The 23,056-nt window shown below is 33.5% G+C and overlaps 1 protein-coding gene across 1 annotated transcript in view; it reads left to right on the forward strand.

The window, feature by feature from the left end:
* The window catches only part of LOC137924895 (deubiquitinase DESI2), a 34,380-nt gene that overhangs the window by 1,904 nt on the left and 9,420 nt on the right, over positions 1-23,056 (forward strand). Inside the window, exon 2 of the mRNA XM_068768282.1 lies at positions 16,226-16,353. Coding sequence (XP_068624383.1) covers positions 16,244-16,353 — 110 coding nt within the window. The 5' untranslated portion in view covers positions 16,226-16,243. The remainder of the gene's footprint in view (positions 1-16,225; positions 16,354-23,056) is intronic.

Genomic DNA, 23,056 nt, shown 5'->3' on the forward strand with positions numbered 1-23,056 from the left:
TAGCAACTTTAAAATAAATCATTATTTTGTTTGTGTTGAAATGAGGAAGAAATTGTGTATAACAAAATCTCCCAAAAAGGTAAGTATCTTAACAAAAATATCTTTTTTATTTTCAATAATCTCAATGCTATGGATTATGCTTTGTTTTACCCCATGTTAATATACATATATGAAATGATATGTATTATGTTTAAGTATAAAAATTGTCTGATTATGGTCCTAAATTTCACATAAATAATCAAAGACATTCAACATATACCAATGACTTTTGTTCATAATGAAAGCATTAAAGACCCATACTTGGTTGGAGGAAATAGTTCATGTGGTTGGGGCTGCTTATATGTACTAATATAATTTTTTTTAACAATTGTTCAACTTTCCAGTAAACATGTTTATTACAAAACACAAAATAAAGGAAACTGTGTTGATTTATTGTATGATACAATTAATGAAAAAACTGTTAGATTTACGATTTTTTTTTAATTGTTGTGAAACTAGTGCAATGACGGGTTGGCGTAATAGGGATTAATTTATTATTGCCTTTATAAAGGGAAAGAACGATATATTTTTATTTTGTCATTGACAGAAATGTTATACCACTAACTTTTTTCGTTCTCATTAATAAATTATAAAATAATGATATTTTTTCCCGCGCATTTAGCGTCTGTCAACCGACACGTCACAATTTTGGAGGTTATTTTTTTCCTTAATAATATAAATATTCTTTAAACCCGTGCATCAAAACATTTTGTATCAATCAGTAGCACCTTAACAAATTGATGTTCTACGCAACCATTATACAGCACGCGAACTACGTCATTATAATAGATTATTAACATGTAATATATGCGAATGGTCATTCATAATTTAGTTACGGTCGTAGAAATCGATGGAATTATTGATTTAGGTTATTTATTTATGTATCTTACGTATTTATTATGAAATGTGCAGTAAGTAAAACGTCGGTATAAATAAAATTCAAATAAAAAATCGAAAGATGGTTGAATAATATATACAAAAGTAAAAAAACACATAGAAAAATTTTGCTGTGTTGATTCAGCAGTGTCATAAACCTAAATATATTAAATACTTCAAGTATTTAAGCAGAAGACTAAATACGGTTTCATTGTGTAATGGACGATAAAAAAAACTGCATTCGTAGTGTTTTTACATCTTTTGGAGTAATAACAATAACTAATATTGATTTAAAAAGAAATACGCGTCATAATCATTTAGGATAAAGACAGAGAAAGGAAATTTACGTAACTAGACTCAAAACATGTAGGATGTATGTGATATTGTCTCTGCTTTGTTATAATGAAACCATGTAAGAGTGACGTCAGGGAATCTAGTGACGTCGCGTTCACTTTTAGGAACGTTCAATATAAGTGTTGGAGAAAATCGCCGCAGATACTTAATTGATAAATTATGATAATCCATATATTATTTGCAAAAAATATAGTTTAAAAAAGATGTGCCCTCGCATTGGAATTATACCCAAAATATATATAGATGTTTTTATTGATGGAATTTAAATAGAAAGTAAAACATTTTAAATTGATAAAGTAAAGTTAAAATAAGTCACAAATTATTTCAATTATATTATGACAGTATATATCTCCAATTAGAGCAATTACATTAAAATATGACTATTATAGTCTAAAATAAATATGACTATGATATTATTATGTTTATCTATAATGACACATAAGAAGCAGATGCATTAAAATGTAGTGCTAGAGAACTGAGACTTGCGATCATAGGTTCATTATATATAGATATATATATTAATGCACAAAGTGTTAGTCAGCAGCGTCCTCTGTGTACCATAATACCACACTGTGATTGCCAGTCCGCCTGCCAAACCTGGCAATTATGATATATCCCCCCAGATATTGGGATAGAAACACCTATCCTTTGCAGTGGGTGTTCATGAGCTGAAACGACAAAGCGTTATAACAATAAAAAATCTGGTGCATGTAATTGTTTATTTAAAGAGTATTAAAAATTACAATATTAGTGATGTATAACAATAAATTAGTGATAAAAGTAGGCTAAGGTCCTATATACATGTTTACACGGACACCATGTATTGAAAAAAAAATCATTATTTAACTTTGTTTAGCAAATGCTTCAATACTTCTTTTCGGGACTTGTATAGTGGTGTACCCAAAGATGTCAAGTTATGGCAACGAAGATTATTTGTTTCGAATAAAATATATGTTATCTGTCTCACATGAAAATGTCTGCCACCGCTAGCACTGTAATTTAGCGTAATTTACTAACCTTCTTTAATATTTATCGGAATGAAGCAAGGCCTTGGTATTTGAAAATGAAAGTAACGTTAGGGTTCCACCATGTGGTAATTCTCAGGCCAATTGAACGTGAATAAAATAGTTTGTTCTAAAAAGTATATATCGTCATTTGCCTATGTATTTTAAATTTAGATAAAAGTTTATTATCATACTAAAGTAAATGAAAAATATAAAATTGATTTTTAAATTGTTGTAAGAATTAAAATATAAAATTAAGACATGTACAGAAAGAAAGTCTTTATATCTGGATTTAGTAAAGAAAAAACTTTTTGGGATTAATTTATTTATTTCAAAACAGGCACAATTTTTAGGTATTAATATATTAAGGACCGTTAATAAATACAGAAATTTTAGATAAAATGCATTCTAGGTATATTTGAAAAAAATATTTTTAATAAATATTCTTTAAATGGTTGTAAGTAAAATTAAGACATATATAGAAAAAAAAAATCGTTATACCTGGAGTGAGTGAATAATCTTTTTAATAATAGAATAATTTATTTATTTATTACAAATAGGCACGCCGACAGCAATACATAATTAAGTTAAGTTCACATTAATAATAATACATAATTAAGTTCACATTAATTTCATTTTACAATAATACAAAATTAAATACGTTTGCCTGTCGTAGACATACAAAGCCCTAGCTTATGTTAGCATATATCTAAACGTTAATAACCTATTAAACCAGAATAAAAAGAAAACAGAGTTTATGTTTGCAACCAAATGTGATAAAAAACTTCTCAGATTTTATAATGTTCAATACTTTATAAAATACTTATCAGTCAGGTTATAACTGCGTATAAGGCACAATAATTAACCACATATGCTCTTTAGTAAACACGTTTAAGTCGTTTTTTTACATTTCATAAATTTTATCCATGTTAAACATTGTCGGTATTGTAAGTATTCATTTTAACCGCGTGCTTATAATTACGAATATTATCAGGTTCATATTTTCAGGTAATTTAATGACATACCTATATACAAGTTAAAAGTATGTGAATACTTTATTCAAAAACGTTTAAATCTACTAAGGAATGGTAAAGCTTTATTTCAAATAGGTACTACAACAGCAACATTTTATTAATTTAAACTAGTGTCATATAACATAGTTAAATACGTTAGCCTATTGTAGGCGTATACAACCCTGACTTATGCTGGCATATAATTAAAACGTTATTACTAAATAAAATATAAAACTAAATTAATCAACTCTTTAAACGTAAATAAAACAAGACGCGAACATTCTATTGCATGTTTAAATAATTATAAGCAAGATTTTATACCATCCTTACAGTGATATTATAGGAAAAAAAGTGAATCTATCTATATTATAAAATGGAGGATGTTACTTTTTTAGGTAACACATTAAGACCCGAAAATAAATCTGTAAAGCATACGCCTGGGATTGCACCTTTCGGGGCAAACTTGTACGTGCTATAACAATAACTTTGTTATTTATGAGGCAATATCAGTGAAACTTTTGGAAATTCTACAAATAAATGCATGTTAGGTATTATTGAAAATAATATTTTTTATAATTATAATTTTACTTTTTTACTTAAAAAATTAATATGAACAATTTTTTCAAAAATTTGAGGAACCTACATTTACGCATATATAAGGGGACCGGGAAGTAATGTCGCCTCTATTGACAAATTTTACAGAAAAACCGTTTGATTTTTACCGCTCTGGCACTGAAAATTTGTATACTAGATGGCAAAAGGTTGTTGATTACGAAGGTGAATATGTTCTTGATCAGAAATAAAAAGTTGTTAAAAATGTAGTCGTGTGAAATTAACTCTAGAAAGCGACATTACTTTCCGGTCTCTCTCAAATATTTTGATTTGCTTCGTTTTTCAAGGGCAGCCAGGGTTCCGTAGGAAATTTCTCCATTTTCCATTCTCTTTTTTTCATTTAATGTATCAAAATAGGTGATGTTTAAAGACAGCGCGTAGAAAATAGAGATTATTTAGTGATCCACCCGCAACAGACGGAACGCGAAACACGTGAAGACTCATGAGCGGTCCTTTATATGTTATTTCTTTTGATAATCTAACTAAAATTATTGTGTAGATGTTAAATAATTAAATCATAATATGGATAACACAGCTAAATTGCATGATGTAACCTCGAATGTATCCCATAGTAACTTATCGTAGTTAACTCTAACCAGCAAAGTGACGGATTATTAATTACTGATAACAGTACATCACAGCTAATTAGTGACAAGGACTTCATGTTAATTAGAAGCTTGTTTTGAGTCTGTAGCTAGTATCTATGTGTTTGTGGGGAAAGTAATTTTTATGTATGTATCAGGGTTAATTTTTGTCACTACTTTGCGATTATTTGCGTCGAGGTTGCCTACAATCTAGCAAATCCAACACCTCTAGCAATCGAATATAGTAGTTTCTACAATCGTCAAGCTGGTAGAAAAAGTTACACTTGATCGTCAGTCTGGCATGGCCTGCGTAGTGTGAACATTATTCATGCAAACGCATCTCCCAAGGTTTACATTGTAAAAAATTGCATCAAAATACAGGGAATTTTGTCAATTGTCATCTCATTGTTTTATTAATTTAAATTAAAATCTATATTGTACGCATTTTTCAAATATATTTCTTTCTTTGGCAAAGATGTTTGCGGCTTCACTATCCTAACAAAGGTTTTAGGCTTGACGTCCACTAGCCTTGTACTCGAAGAATTTGCAAATGCCAATTGAGCAGCTGTATAAGCCACGTGAAAAAAAATATCTTAAGAAAAATACCCTGTTTATTTGCGTGTATTCATAATTACGCAAGCCGAAACGAACTTCCCAATGTTACGGTCCAATTTGTGTTTTCCGGTGTTTGATGATAAATAAGTATATTTATTTTATCGATAATGTATGCACGTCAAGTTATCGGTAACTTAGGTAACTTGTACAATTTTTTACAATTTTAATTTTTAAGTACTTTGATTCTTGACCAACGATAATCTGTTCGATTTTTAAATTACTAGCTTTTGGTTGGCGGCAGTTTGTTATTAGACGTTGGATTAACCAGTCCTCTATCTTATATGTAATCTGTGACAACTTGTGGTGGGTTGGTGGCAATTTAAAGTGACTGGGCAGACCACAAAGCCGTCGTCAGACCGCTGGGATCTAAAGGTTTTGGAGTAGAGACTACGGATGGGTAAGCGCAGCTTAGGACGTTAGGAGGAAGATGATGACTTTGTCGAGGTCGTCGGAAGACGCTGGATAAAGACCGCTTCCAACCGGTTCTATTGGAAATCTTTGGAGAAGCCTAAGTCCACCAGTGGACATTCTAAAACTTAAATAATGATGGCTTTGACAATGCGATGAAACCAATTTTCCCTTTTGAATAAATAGTAGATAGGTAGTACAGTAATACCCCGCTTTACGCGACCCCGTTATACGCGGTTTCACTATAACGCGAATTGCAAATTTCGCGCTCAAATGCCTCGAATTACGCGAAAGAGTGCATATAAATATAATGTAGTCATCCACTTCTCTATGGTGTCTTGACCATCTGTCAAACAATTAAAAACAGTATTCGGTGTTATGAACGTATTTTACAAGAACGTAAACAAAACGTTACACAAAAGACAATAGATGTATTTTTCCGTAAAAAATAAGAGTATGTGTTGCATAAAGTGGTCCTAGAATTAAAGTGAATGATTAAAATGATTTGTATTTTTTTTGTAATAATTTTTGACTATGTTTAATCATAAACCTCGTTACACGCGAATTTCAGTTAACGCGAATTTTTGTTGGAACGTTTTCCTCGCGTAAAGCGGGGTATTACTGTACTTAGAACTTCTCGTTATGCCAGGTATGACATGGTCATGCTTTCTTTTTCTTACGCTTTTTAAAACTGCGTGAATGCCACCGCGTTTCGTTTAGTTATAATAATTGCCTTTAAAATAGGCCTGAAATTAACAACGTCATCTGAAGACACTAAATACAGTCCTATTGGAAATCTATGAGGTAGTTCTTAAGTAGTTCTTTATATTAAGACTAAAATAATGATATGACACCAGTGCTATAATAACATTAACAATGAATAAGTAAGCAATATTTTGAGTATTGATTCTTAAGAAATTTATGTTGAGGGTATTCTAATATTGTACATATGACACAGCTTTTCCAATTTTAATTGTTTTTAACTCATATTAACCTTTTAAACCAACTCGGAATAGTCAACGAAATGTTAGTTGGCGACAAAAATGTTTATTGTTTTTACCGCCAAATCAGTATTTTTTTTATCTTAAGAGGAAGGCAAAGTAATTCGTCTTATTTATATTATAATTTTGATAACATTTTATTATAGAGTGTACAAAAGTGTGTATATACCGATATAATTATATTGATAAAAAGTTTAAGGTTTATCTGTGTCATTTTTATGAAAAAAAAATATACGTAATTGTGTTTTAGATTGCGTTTACACCTAACAACAAGATATAGACACAGGTTAACGATAAAATTATGAAAGCATTTGTAATTTAATACCAGAGTCCGATTCGGTTGTTTATTTTTATTTTAATAATTTACTCGCAATCATATAACAGTTTATAATAATTAGAAATCGTTCCAGTGTTAGAAATGATTATGTAAGACATGAATTTATTGTATTATATGTTATTTGCTCGTACTTTATTACTAAGAAATATGTTTGAAACTACTCTACTCTGGAGTTAGTATATAACACCTACGCTTGACATGTTTTTGATAGTCTGTGGTTAGTCACACGCAACGTTTTGAGGTTATTATTTGTATCAAAACTGTGCCAGTGTTTGAACTAGTCATATTATTTTATCTATGTTAATTAAGTAAAACCACCAAATACTAAACGAAAACTCGATATTGTCGATACGGCTTTTTTTTCTTGTCTCTGTAAAGAAACTAACAATTTTTTCTATTATATCCTTTTAACGGATAATTTGCGAGAAAAACAGCAAAGAAAACTTTTACATTCCAATTAAATATAGACTAAATTAAAACACTTTTTCTCTGCTATCAAGTATTGTCGTCAATCAAAAAACTAACAAAAAAGGAAAGTCAGTATAACATATAATAAACAATAAAATTTCAATATTTAGTACAAACACCTCACTAGTTTTGCAGTATTCCAAATAGAAAATTTATGTTTTTGCAAATGATCGTTTGTTATAAAGACATTAAATCAATAAATACTGTGACCGTGAAAGGGCAATCCTCTTGTTAGTACGAAGTCTGCGGGGGGTGCATAATTATAAGGTGCGTTCCGCTAACTACTATAGCTCTTGTATTATTATTTGAAAGGCAAATAAAAATATTTACCATAATATTGATTACATTTCTTATTGCTATCAAAATGAGTCAACCACCTGTTTGGAAAATGGATGGCTAACCTGAAAATAACCTGCGAAAGAAACTCAACGGAATATTAACAATGAAATTGCTCAGAGGCGAACACATCGCTCCATACGGGTGTTTTCTGCTATGAAATCATTTTCGGTGTAAACAGCACGCAAACTTTTTTTGACATTTCTTAAAAATCATGCAATAGGAGCTTTTTGTGCTTCTTTTAACTCTATGAAGTCTTTGATATACTCAATGTGGTTTTGCTTCCGCTTGTATTTACTTTATAAAAATCAATAATTTGTTAAACTGTGGATAAGTCGTAATTATTATATATTTATTTAAAAATGAATGTGTCTGTCTGTACTCAATAGATTCAAAAACCATACATCGCCCAGAAAATGTTGTAAATTATTAGGAATAACCCCGAGTGGCTTCATTAAAAATTTTTATTTTTATTTTTTTACACTTCTTCAATGATGATATTTCTAAAAACATCGTCTAAACCGGTACAAAGCGCCTATTTTTGCTGCTAAACGGCATTGCGTGATAACATTTGATTCTGTAGTTTCAAATGCCTGTGCAGCACAGTATTTTGTATTTCAAAAATATGTTAAACCTAATTATCTGCTCGTTGATTCAATGTTAATTAATCTACATGACCTGTAGGTGTGGTGGTTTTTATTTTACTTAATAATACTTATTTTTGTTCGTTTACTACATAGCCTTGTATGTAAGTCGTCATTTGAAACAGCAATTAAAAATTTCCACAGCGTTTACGCACGTGCATTGTATTGAAAACAAACACATTATCGCTCTCTTGTTATTTAACGAGCTATGCTTTGTTCCAAATTCTCATTACTTATAAAGACAATTTTTAAAAAAAGCCAAATATCAGATGCTCGTTTTTTGTTAATTAATTTCCACCTCATTTTTTTTTAAGTGACTAACACAGCATAGGGTAGGGCGCAGATGACTCTATGTGTAACAAAACTCGTGCTCTCCCTCTGGACGCTGTACTATCGGGATAAGGCCGCCGAGTTTGACTTAAGCGAGCGGTGTCCTTTGTTCGACTAGGTATTTGTATCAAACGAAAGTACGAGGCTATCAATTACTAGCACCATCTATCGGCGCTGTCTGATAGCTATGACTGTATTCGATTGGTGCTGGACGCTGTTAGCTGTTCTGGCTTTCACAGCTTTATTTTAAAAAATCTATAACGATATTGACTAACTGATATCTACTCGGTTTTCGGAGAAAGATGTGATCTTTTTCTCCCAAGACATTTTAGCTGAATCGATATCGGAGTTGGGAGAGGAGCATTTGGATCGCTGGCGTTTTTAAACTGTCTCGGTTGTCATTCACTCGCTGTGAGACTTAGCAGAAGGGATGAGCATATCACGTGGTCGATACTTCCGTGTCGACAAGCCCAGATTGGGTTCGTAGTTAGCCGCAATAACTACCATAACTGTCCGATCTTGCAGGGTTCCTACATAAGTAGTAAGTTTCCGACGTCTATTTTTATTGTAACCATATTCCAAGTGTCATACGATTAGACTCCCATAAACCATTGATAGAAATATTGCTGAATAATCTTCCACCAATATCTTTCATAGTTTTTCAAAATGGTATCTGTAAAACTTTTGTCGATAATTTATTCGATAATAGCAACCGGTAGAGCCAAGGTTCGATTCTCTCTTCTCTTGAATCAAAATGCTAAACGCGTTTAGAGACACGTGAACTAAAGAGCTTCACGGCTTTGAATCTTGTTGAAATAGTACCTAAGGTTTCGGTCAGACGATAACAGAACGACCTGAGTCATGACTCCCGAAAGAGCCTTCCAAAATTACTAAATTAGAGAAGTCTGGGATAGCGCTTTTAGATTTCTGCCACCAAAAACTACTAAGCTAGAAATACGCAATTTTTATTTATGAAGAAATTTAAAGATTAAAAAACGTCAAGTAATGTTACTGTTCGGATGGTACAAAAGCATGTCGTCCCACAGGTTGACTCTATAACATATAAAGTATATTCATCATGTGTATAAGTTTCATAATTATTTTGTTTTAAAACAACTTTTACTAAATATCTATTTTGTGCACTTATATAGATGTTCAGAATCATAGATCAAAAATACATATATGGAGTCATATATTACATATATGACGTACTATTCAGGTTACCAAAGAATTGATTGTTTTAAGTGGCAGTTGGTGGACACATGCTCGTGGAGTCGACAACCGTTGGGCCGCTTCCCTACTGACGGCATAGTGCTAGTTGCGGGTACCGCAAAACCGGTCATCCTGCTGATCTTTGGAGGAGGCATATGCGTCTATCAGCCGACATGATGATGATAATAGACTTATTCATCAATTAATTTTATTACAGTAAAATATTTCGCAAAAACTGACTTTAAATCGCTGTCATGACTTATCAACGAAGATTCATAACTCAATGCTACACAGACCTATAATTTTCTTTGCTTATATTTTTCATTGTACCTTCACTCTGGTTAGTTTCACGCTCGCTCTCATTAATAAATCTTCAAGGTCGCGTCACACAGGTGGCGACTGCTAAACTATAGACGTCATTCACACGACATTTATGTTAAGCTATATAATTAAATTTACTTTAACATTAAAGTAGGAATTGGTATCTAAATAATTCCGTCTATATACACACTGTAAGATATACACACTATATATATTAACTATATTAGTTTTAATTTAAAAGGGTTGTTATTACCTGATACAGGCTTGAATTAAGTGTAAGATCAGTTTAATGTTAACATAAAATTCAAGTGTTTCTGCCAAATGAAGCTAATTTAAAAACTAAAATTAAAAATAAATTGCCACCCAACGAATAAAATGACAATCCCCACTATCATTTTTATCAGGTTTTTAAATATTTGCAATCTACGAGCTCTAATACACATTGTCAATTTTTTTCCATAAGTTTCTGTGTATAAATGCCGTAGATTTTTTTTTAAATAAACAAGGTAAAGTACAAACAAGCACAAAAAGTTTTACGATAAAAGTTTACTCTTATAAATAGTTTCACTGTTTTATATAGGCCAAATTTTTGAGAAATAACCAATATTTAGTTTTTCGTCTTTCCTGAAAAATTGCATTTTCGTACTTATCATTTTATTGGATGTGAGCGGCGAAACGTACATGATGATTGGTTATAGATGCAAAAGATTTAAAGTGGTGAATGCATAGCTAACTTGTCAGCAAAATGCTTTAATACTTTTACATGTATTTCCATTACATTACAATAGTTTACTTTTTCTAGTATAATAGAAAGCAACAGGTGAATTTCTGGCAATACAAATTCTACAAAGACAGATAGGAAAAAAATAACTTAATATCTCGTTATATATTTTTATTATTTCTGAAACAATTGATATTCGGAGTATTTTTTGTCATTTAATCTATAGTATACCCTATACTAAAGGTTAAATGACAAAAAATACTTGTATACATTACACATTAAGCCCTTATAGAGTGTTCACTTATAAACGTTATTTTTAATATGTTTTAAAAAATTATGACGGATGGTCACAGTTGCCTTATTGGCATATACAGATCCCGCAAGTTTTTGGAAGAAGAGCGTAGAAAGCATTTGGTCCAAATGTTGTTTTTTGTAATCAAGTTCCAAGTGCTCTCAGAAGGCTCTACTAGGGTTGCTATATATTAGAATTGTTTAACCTGACTATACTAATACTACTGCCCAAACAGCGTATGCAGTTACCGTTGATTCGAAGGGTCATGGAGGTAAAAGTAAAAAAATATGTTTTCCGCTACATACTATGTATATGTTTAAAGTTTCGATTATGGCACTGAAATAAAATTTCGGCCGAAATATTAGCAATACCATTCAAGTACTTCAACATTTGCATTGTTATTAGCTCTACAATGTAAACTGTTGAGACGGACTCGTACAGAACGTACCGTGAACCTTCACTTCATATTAGTGTTAAAAAATAGTCTCATTGTCAGTATTGCACTTAGCTCCGCCCCCTGCTTATTTAGCGGTTTACTTTAACTTGTCATTGTGAACACTGCTTTCTAATTTACCATGATCTCTTTTTTACACTAATTTATGAACACTAATACACTTTAGTGTGGACAGAAGATTACTAATATATAATGTTTTTTGTTTTAAAAGTGATTGAATATAAACCGATCACAACCAACTCAGTGATTTTCTGACTAGACTATATAAATGCTAGGTTGACGTTTATTACTGATAGCTTTTCTGATTTTATCAGCTAGCCCAGGGCTCGTGGGTCAGCAAGTTATTGTATCCAGGATACTCGCTATTAAAATCGATATCCGTGAGTTGTTAGTCTCTCCTCACATATTTAAATGCTTGTTGTACTCGTGTCATTCCACCCTCTACTGTTGGAAATTGGTCTCCACTACAAAATTTCAATAGGATTATATGAAAGCGGCGTAGGTCCTGCTTCATCTGTCGAACTTAACAAGGTCGTCTGTTTATCTTGTTGGTGATCATCTTTCTCTACGCTTGCAGGTTCATGGCTTCCAGCCCAAATTTCCAAAGCCCATGCTAGGGTATGTGACTTTCGTTCTGCCGCGGATCTCCTGATTTCTGATTTGATCTCGTGTAGAAATCCCGAGAATAGTCCTCCTTATGGCTCTTTGATGCGATTTTGACCTTGTCAATGAAGCTCAGAGAGGGAAACCATGTTTCAGTGCCGTAAGTCATCACCGGTAACATTAATCGTAGGCCTTCATGTTCGAGCAATGCCAGATGTAATGTCATTTACATCAAAGGTTCTCAAAGTGATCTAGATGGAACCCCATTCACGAGAGACTTGACAGGGATCTATATTGACGTGAAAAAAATGCGGGTTTGCTATTCAAAAGCGTGATCTATGAAAATTTATCTGCTTTCGATAGTGAACTAAAATGTTGTTTTGATTTGATACTTTATATATAGGCAGATAATATTTTAAGAAGTTCAGCGACTGGCGTGGTTATTAAGAAAAAAGACACAGACATTGATAATAGTAGACAAGGTAACATCACTCATATGTAAGTGATATAGAAGTATAAACCATTTAGTGCTCTATATAATCACTTGCTTTTTAATATGTTATCTTTTCTAAAAGTTAAGTATTTCGTTCAATGTTTACATCGCTTGTTTACAATTCATCGCGCTATATCATCGCGTCCGCTTTGAGTGTCGTACATACTTTAGAAGGTATTTATGCGAATGCTTGCCTCGTGTAAAAAGAAAAGGAACATAATTTCAAGGCCGTTTAGTAAGATTTAGCGTACCACGTAAATGTACCGTACATATGTTGGTATACTTTTATATTTAAACGCTTTGTTATAGACTGTGAAGGTAGTATGATATGTACACCCAATTATGTTTAAAGACGAAAACAAAGCACTTTATACAAAAAATAAAAATAAGTGTACGGTGAAGATTCAAAATATAAAAATATAATTTTAAATTAGCAATAAAAATCAATTTTGAGAATATTAATCGCTACTTGATAAAAAGAATTTTTATTACGGACTGGATTAAACGCTATTGAGTTGATATGTCAGGTATTTATGTCTAGCAAAACTTTAATCGTTTGAATCCCAGACAGTATTGAAAAAACACTGTTGAAGAATCCCAAGCAGCGCGATCGCGCTTTTCCTACACGTGTACGAAAATCCCCATGCAGCGCGATCGCGCTTGTATGATTTATTGTCGAGGAACAGCAAGCGGCGCGATAGCGCTTGTTGTATGTGTATCATATTTAATTTTCGCGCGATGTAAAAAAGAAATTTAACCAGTATGTTTTGATAAACACCAATGCTACAAATTTAAATTTACTCTCAATTTAAATTCTTTGTTAATAAATGTTTCAAGTTTGTTCGATTTTTTTTTAAAAAGATAACAAAAATGAAACTTATTTTGTAATGCAATATTGTATTTCTATAGTACGATTCTACCTTTTGTAAATTATACTATTTACCATCCGTATCCATATATATTCCATATATATGAAATCCGTAACGCACCGTCAGTTGACCGCCGTGCTCGAAATGTGCTGGGCTTTCTCGAAATAAAATATGAACAGCTTGGGATTCAAACGATTAAGGTTTCAAACCTAATTATGCTAGGTTTCGTTTCGTTGTCAACCGGCCTCCTTTGGTTTTTTTCTGTTATAAAGCCTGTTAGCAGCTGGTTTATTATTTTCTCAAGTTGCTTCTATTCTTGCAATCCAAAGATACTAAAATTATTATGACATTGACTTTTTAATGCACACTTTATGGAAAATAAAAAAAACATTTTTAGTGATTCGTGCTGGGACATGAAATTAAAAAAAAGTGTATTTATTCTTATTGGTGTCAGCAGTGGGTGGTAGCCCAGCGGTAGAGGACTGAGACTTTCGATCGTAAGAAGCAGGTTCGATTCCCGGGACGATGCAATATTATATAATTCGTACTGTGCCATAATTATATAAGGTTACCACTGCTTAGAGACAAGTTTCTAGCGGATGGGCAGTAGCGTCGCTTACCAACCTGCCAAGCGCGATGATTATGGTATCTCCCCCATAGATATCTTTGGGGGAGGCGAATGTCTTGCAGAAGGTATCTATGGGTTAAAATAAAGGCGACAATAACGATTCTTATTTGTGAACTGTGTTGTATCAAAATCGTTTTAAAAGAAAGCTTGGTGTTTAAAGCAGGGGTGGCCAACCTTTTTGATGTTCGGAGTCGTTTTTTTTTTATTTGAAAGTTTTGAAGAGATGCAATTAATTACGCATATAAAAAATACGCAATAAACGTTAAATTTTTTACAGGAACTATATTTTTGCTAAGTTGTACTAAGTATAAGTAAATATGAACAATAAGTAGTACCTGTAGTCACATATTGATATTTTGAAACATGTATGGAACAATTATATTTTTTTAAAATGTTATAACATAAAATTGAAAAAGGAACTCTGTTATATTTATCGAAAGCCACAAATAATTATTCGAAGTGCCGTATTTAGTTCGCGACCTGCTTATTGGTCCTCCTTGATGTATAATATTGCTTGAGACCATTACTTAAGTGGTTGTCTTTGTTGGTAACCCGAAGTGTATTATAAACAGGTTTGTATGTACAATGTAAGTGAATAAATGAAGCGTATAGTTGCTAAAGTGAATAATATTCCTGTGTGTATTCATTGCTTTGTGCAATCTAAAATATTAGTAAAAAAAATTTTTTCCTATTTTGCTACAGACGGAATTATTTTGTGTACATCTTTTTATCTTATTGAAGCTTGCATAATTCGATGCAACTATTGATTTATTTAATATATTTAAGTTTTAAGTTTCAGAAGATAGTTTATATTAGTTTAGCTTAATGTGTAAATGCAGATAGTTATAGGATGTTGGGTATGTTAACTGATAATCTGGTTTCTAGGAATTCATTAGATAAACAGCGTTCCCCGGGAACTAATCTAATCATTATAACCGTAGGATGTCCACACATATGTTTTTCACACTGGCTTTCGAAAAAGGCGTTTTGTGATGACCGTAACAACGTCGTGTTTTATTTTCTTACGTCCCCCTATGTATACTTAATTGTAATATTAAAGCGAAAGGGTTAAACTTGTGTCGAGTCCACTTTCGGGATTGTCCTCCTATGGGACGTGGGAAACACGTTGGAAAAAATTGCTTTTGGCTAATTAAATAAATGTAGCATTTCGGATTTGTTGCATCTAGTAGCTGCAATTGTTACTTAATAAAAAACTTTATCTATGCACAAAATGTCAATGAACCTTCAAAAGCTCTCTATTACAAAATCAAACATCTCACCAATAATCCGACTGTAATTCATGAATATTTAATAATAATTCAGCTTATTAATGAATAATGCGATTAAATTATTTTTATTTACAAGATAATATAAACTTTGTTTTGAGACACTGTGTTCATAAATTCGGAACGACAAGCGCAGCGAAGAATGTATAATCTGCAACGTGGAAGATGCCGGATGCAGGTCATTTTCAATCGGTCTCATCAGAAACTTATGGGTAAAGCCCAGCAGTGGACATCGTATTTCTGAAATAATGAAGTTTGTGATGATTTCATGAATTTCAAAGAGGCCAGGTTATTAGTTGTTAGTAGTTGAAATCAAAAAATGGATAACCCACGTTCTCGTAAAAATATGAACTTTTTTTTTAACAAAGCTTACAAATTGAGTTCAGTTCATTCATTCAGTCATTTATGACAACCAATAAAAGCAAGGTACAAACCCTAAAATCGCTGCAATTACCGGTCTTGTGCAGCCACACCGAACGACTTCCTTAGGATGATGGCCGGGTCTACCGGCTCGTCGTCGCCACTTGAAAATCTTTTGGCCCCAAGATATAAAATAAAGCAATTGTTAAGAGAGGCCTAAGGCCTACGGCTGAAATCATGGTAATATTATCTCGTTAAAAATTTAAAGTGAGCATAAAGTGGATATCAGAATAAAGATATGGGTGCAACGAATTATGTGCTCGCCTGTACCGTGCGTGAAGGTAATAGGGGATCTGTCTGTACAGTCGTGCGGCATCTGCACGATGTTCCCGTCGTGCATGTCCATGCTGCAGCGGCGCAGCGACATGCGCCCGCCGCGGCCCGGGCAGGCGCCAGTCGTTCTCAACGTATACGACATGTACTGGACCAATTGGTGAGTGGCTTCTACCATTATCTATATAAATAATATATTAGGGGGACCGGAAAGTAATGTCGTTTCTGCGCATGTCTATATTTGATTGTCATTTGGTAGTTAATTACGTACTTGGAAGACGTTGTATACTAGATGGCAAAAAGTGGTTAATAACGAAATTGAATATATCGTTTATTAAAAATAAAAACTTGTTAAAAATGTAGACATGTGAATTTAAATTAAAAAAGCGACATTACTTTCCGACCCCTAATAAATGTCCAATTCATTTTGACCCATACATTATGCCTTAAAGGCGACATATATGGAGTGCGGAGGTTTATATTGGCCCTCTGCTACGCTATATATATATATATCATAACGGTATTATTTGAGTGAGGTCTTTGACAAATCGCGGCAGTCTTAGATTGCGACGCGCATTTGTTTGACATCAGGTACTAAGGCATCGCTCAGTTTTCTTCGAAGTCAACGGTAACACGACACTGATGCATGTATATATATAGTTATATATAAATATATATATATACATGTATAAATAAATAATATATATTTGTATATATATATATATATCTATATATATGTTAAGCCTTAAAGAGGTTAATGCGTAGCTCATTTGTCAGCAATAAGCTTTGAAGTATTTACATCTATTTCCAATTATTTGTATAACGTATTCACTCTGAAATTTATAACATTCATTTGTTTTTTCTATTGTAATTACAACACGCCAATAACTCCTGGTAGACTGTAGGAACACATAGTATATAATAATTCATGTTAATATAAATTAACTGAATTTCGAAAACGCTTTTTCTTACTATATTGTCTTTTCGTTATTTATTATTTCGAAAACTATTGACTAAATCTTTATTGTTATATGTACCATACCTTAACTGGCCGTAAATGAGCTTCACTTTCACCATATGAAAGTATTTACCCCTATAATCAATTATCCTGTACAAAACATTTTAAATATGCCTGGAATTGTAGAGTTTAAATATTTGAAATTTGCTTAGTATATTCCTTTTGACGAGTAAATATTATTAATGTGTAAATTTTCGATATATCTGATGCAGGGATAAGTGTTTTCAAAACAAAGTGCCTTATATACATAGGGCCCGGTAATTCAATGGGTACGCTAATTTCTGATAATTTTACATAGAAGAACCGCAACCACAGAGCTCGATTTTCGATGGTTGTTGTATTAGCTAGGCAATAGTAACCGACAAGGAAGAATTCAGAATGCTAAACGATTATTGAATGACGACCTATTGTCCTGCGCTAAGTTACTCCGTGGAGCGTACGCTGAAGTGATCTAAGAGCTCGATGCCCTCATAATCCGGCAGAATAGTAAAGGCTACAGGCTCCTTAGATAACCCTTGGGCTTACCTACCTATAAAAGTGAGTTAGGCTATGCACTACCTTTTCTCCTTGAATGCGCCACACTGCTAGTATCATTTGGCAGTATAGTCCAGTCAAGCTCGGAAAAAACTTATTGAGTAAGAAAAGGACCAATATTTAGCCACTTCCGCACATGCAGTGGTAGTCGTGCAACAAAGAACAGAGTTTGACTCTGTGTTTGGCACTAATCGGTGTAACAACTCCTGAAGATGCCCCGTAGAGGGGTGAAACACATGTTAAGTGATTTAACGGTGGTAGTTGTGTAATTCGCATTGTTGGCCGCACGCGTATTTATCAGCGGGCTGGCGGGCGGTGCACTTTGTTGCACGACTACCACTGCAAGTGGCTAAATATTGGTATTTTTCTTACTTAGGATGGATTTCCGCAAAATAACGCCTGATTTCATTAAAATGTATTAATTATTGGCTTTGTGATTGCATTATATACAGGGGCCAAACGTGGCCCAGTTGTAAGGGATCTTAAAACCTATCTATTTCACTACCATTGTTCAGCAATTTTCAATGGTTTGGGGGAGTATTTTCCCAAATAATCGATTCCTTCAGAGGACCTGATATAAACGTTTCTGTTAGGTTTCGGGCAAAAGTTTAAACTCTGTACATTAAAGTTATCTATAGTTTTGGAACATAGATATAAAATAAATTTAAGAATGAATTGTTTGATAACGATATATTATAAAGGCTTTCGCTTTTTCGTTATGAATATTTTATATGTAGTGACTAAATAATGGCAAAGTTGAAATAAGATACGCGATAACGACGAACTAACTCGAGAAGTTCGCGCACTTAATTAATTCTCGGCAACTCGACGGCTGCGTGGCCAAGTCGCACTTGACGAGCCGTTCCAGTGTTACGTTTCTAGTACTGTTCAACTCGTGTATTCGTTTTAAATTTATTTATTCGTTTTATTTATTTACACTGACATTACATCGTACATATACGAGGATACGAGGTTTTTATACAGAATTTTGCGTAATAACTTTAACTCCTCTTATTTGTTGGGCACCGAAATGTTGTTATTTATCTGCTTTTTGGTACCGTCACAGTTGCTCCAAGAGCCATAGAGAGGGATATGCTTGGGACTTTTTTACGAGATTGGAATAGAATTAAATGGAGTAACCCAGCGGATTGGCAACTTGAAATGGCAGTAGGCAAGCCATATATATTCGCAGGAGCCTTAAGGTGACTGGCAAGTGCAGCACAGGACATCCACCTACATGTTTGACAAATGACCTTATAAGAAGCGTTCGAAAACCTGGATGAAAGCCGCTTCAAACCGGATTTATCAGAAATCTATGGGGGGTAGGGGGCATTACCAGTATTGGACATCGATCTACTCGTATATTTGAAATGATTGTAATATGGTGCCATAATCCAACTTCTTAACGCAAGACCATTTGTTTTGGGCGTTCCCTTTTACGATAAAGGAAATATATTTATTTTATGAGCCTGCAAATGCTATTCACGAGAAAAACGGTTACCAATTTTTAATTTTTAAAATACTAAGGCTGGCAGGTTAGATAAATGCTTATTTTACGTATTTCCTTATGTTACGTTAGTAATTTAAAGTTAAAAATCAAACTGTAATAGTTGATTAACTTTCCTCATTCAATTAGTGATAGATATTAAACGTGGCTTTGTCGACGAGACTTTTTCCTGTTTTATGAAAACTGGTTTGTTATCATGTTGATAAGAAAAGTTTTTTTTTATGTTCTATAGTTTATACACAAAACTTTATCAGTATTTCAGCTGTGTATTAAACATAATCGTATACAGGTGAAATTAATGTTTTGAGCCAGAAATAAATTTGCCATCTTAAAAAGATAAATATAATTACAAATCAAAATTGGTTATATACCCATTTATACCAATTGATATTACCCGTGTAAGTTTTCGAAGCTAGGGCGCCTGACAGAACCGATTTATTATCTGTGTAACGTCACTGCTACGTCGGAAAGCGTTAGTCTTGGGAGAAAAAATGGCGGAAGAAACTACAGCAAGATATTCGGAAGTTAGACCCCCTCCCCTCTCCCTTGTTGCACGAAACGACCTCAATTCAGACGAGGCCAGTTCATTTTTAAACGGCTCTGATATCTTTTGTACGATGCATGTTTTAAAGGCGTCTAGAGCCTCAAGCACGTGTCTCAGGACGACGAGGCGTGAATACTTCGGGTGTAATTGTTTTGTAGGTGGGGCACTTGTCTTAAAAAAAAAGTATATATATTTAAAATCAATTTGTACATTTCGCTATCAACCAAGCGACGCCTTACAAATAAGTCCGGTCAACCAGAGAAATTATTGATTTATCGATATCTTCCAACGACCTTGTACGCGGTGTTGTCTATTTAAAACGTACGTTGCTATATACATTTAATCGGTTAATGATAAGGTTGAAAACACGATGACAGTTGCGTACTAAACCTGTGTACAGTATGATTAATTTTATATATAAAAACTATAAAGGGATGAATTTATAATTTATTTGCTGTCAATTTATGGTACAACTTGTTCAATCCAAAAATGGTTTCAGAAATATTAAGAAAAGTATTCATAGTTAGAATTAATACTTATTAAAAATAAAATATAGTTAACATCTATCACCGCATGGGTTGTGCTACCAGAAATTATTGGCTTGTCGAATTCCAATAGAAAAAAATAAATTAACATGCATATTTCAGAGTGATCACTTTGTAAAAGATGATTGGAAATAGGCCTAAACACTTTAAAGCTTTATGCTGACAAATTAGCTATACCCTCCCTCCTATAAAGCTGTTATTACACCCACAACCGCTAATCCTGTATTATGTTATACCTACGCCTTCAATAGCTTTTCTTAAGATAACGGTACTAAAAACAATATACAATAGTTGTGATGTGTTAAAAACAATATTGAAATTACGCCGAAATTGTCACAATGACCGATTGTGTAAGGCATATCGTCATGATCATGTCAGGCGATAGACGCTCACTGCAAGGTATAGGCTTTCTCCAAGGATTACCACTATGACCGCTCTTGGGTGGCCTCTCCACGCCGAGTTTATCGGCTCGTGGTCGAGAACCCGTGGGCCCTCACTGCCGGCTGTACGAGCTACCCGCCCATTGACACTTAGACGAATAATTCCTAGAGCTATATAGGTGACCTTGGTTCTTTTGCGGTTCTCATGTTTACTTCGATCTCTCAAATTCCGAGCAGCTTTTTATGATGCTTTCAACTTTTCAACTCCACTCACTCTTTCTCTTCAACTCCACCTATAAAGCATACGCGAAAATATATCTTTCTTAACAGTGTCAATGTTATTTTATATAATGACATTTAATCTTTATTGAATGGTTCAGCGTAGTCATGGCTGAATTTTATGACTTTAAATTTCAAATTAAAAATACACGTCAATGTTGCGCCGTCGCTACTTCAAGCAGTAATTTCGACTCGATAGAAAAAAGTAGTGTTTCGCGCTCTCGAGGGGACTTGGAACCCAGCCCGCCCTCTAGTGGTGCCCGACATTTGGAGATGTTATGTTAAAGTTCAAACTCCTTCAACTTAAATGTGTGTGTATATTTATAGCAGGTTCTTATCAATGATTATATGAACTTTTGTTATATGAAACATGTCGAATGGTGTCTTAATATAAATAATAATTTTTTATCTGGCTTACTACTACTACTGCATATGTGGCATTTGCGGATTCCGCGGGTTCTAGTTAATATAAGGGGTTTAGCCTAAAAGCACTTTTAAGGTAGAGAAACATGAGCATTTGGGCAAGCCTCGGATGGGGCTGCTTCATACTACATATTCACCGTATTGTCAGGCAGAGCTCTAAGACTGCAAAGTCGGATGGATATCCATGGACTGACTAGATTAAAGAGCACCTTTTAATTGCCACTTGTCGATAATAGCAATCCGACTCAAGCGCACCCAAGTGGGCTGACTCTCGACTTGGTCGGTTGCTTATTGCCTGGCTACCATTACTATCACTTCAAAAAGATCAGCACGGGGAAGTCCCGGAAGAAACTTCAGCAACATTCTATCTAGAACGATTCGGGGTTAGCGATTCCTATAATATACGGGCCGATGTCGATTCCGGAACTGTCGTACCACGCTTTAGGTATGCTAGCTTTCGTGACAGCAGTTCCAACGGGAAAAAAATGAAGTGAACTGTGAAAATCGCATGTGTAACAAAGCGAAATATTATATCAGTCAGGCGCTATGTTTTGTGAGATTTCTTAAAGTTATATAAAGTATAAAGAAACGCTTTAAAAGTTTAACCCTTAATAACCTAGTTTCAATTTTGATACCAATCTTTTAAACCGAATGTTCACATTACTATTAGTTTTTTTTATTGGTTGGCTGTACGTATTTTACTGTTGTATAATATTGATTCCAACGAAATTAAAAAAAAAATCTATATTTCCCTTCATCTAGACCCTCAAGCAAACAGTAATATTAAAAAAAAATCACTTTTGTAAATCAGGCTACTAAGGGTTAAGCCTTTTCTTACATATCGCGTAACCAAGTAATTAGTAAATAAAATAATTGAATATTAACATAGGTAAGGTTAAGAATATGTTATATTTATTTACGTCAAAAATGAAAGGAATTGATTCTTTAATGGACTTCGATGTCAATAAACAACAGGTATTCATTGCTATCAAAGCTCTATGTCGGTAATGGACATTCTATTGTTTCTTTTGTATATAAACATACAATGTCAACCCTTTGTGTCGTATGAATGGTGGTAAAACGAACACGACTTCCCAACAATATTTAATATGATTTTTCTATTTAAATGCTAAAAATAAAACTTTATATACTATAAAATGTAATATGTACGAAAAAGTTTTTAAAAAATGTTAAGAAGTGATAAAAGACAAGCTATAACTATGTTGGTAAATAAAAAAGGTCTAACACGAGATCTACATGCAGCGAGAAGAGAAATAGCACAAAATGGAATAGAGACGGTTAATAAAGAAAAAAATAACTACCAATGTCTGAGACAATAAAATTACCAACGCTGTTTGCGTCTCTTGAGCACTGAAACCCTGCCGACAAAGTCAGATTTGAGAAGAAATGCAAGTCCAATATCTCGTGCAACCAACGACTATTGGTGTTGAAAGGTTCTAGAGTGGCAAACTGGAGCCGGTAGACTCGGCTTGGGTAAGTTCCCACTAGACGAACAGACTACACAAAAGTGCATGTGCGGAAGTGGCTAAATATTGGTCCTTTTCTTAATTAATAAGTTTTTTCCGAGCTTGACTGGACTATACTGCCAAATGGTACTTGCAGTGTGGCGCAT

The sequence above is a fragment of the Battus philenor genome, unplaced genomic scaffold (assembly GCF_028537555.1).
Source record: "Battus philenor isolate CCGP_79_NKW_IND1 unplaced genomic scaffold, ilBatPhil1.0.hap1 SCAF_25, whole genome shotgun sequence".
NCBI lineage: Eukaryota > Metazoa > Arthropoda > Insecta > Lepidoptera > Papilionidae > Battus > Battus philenor.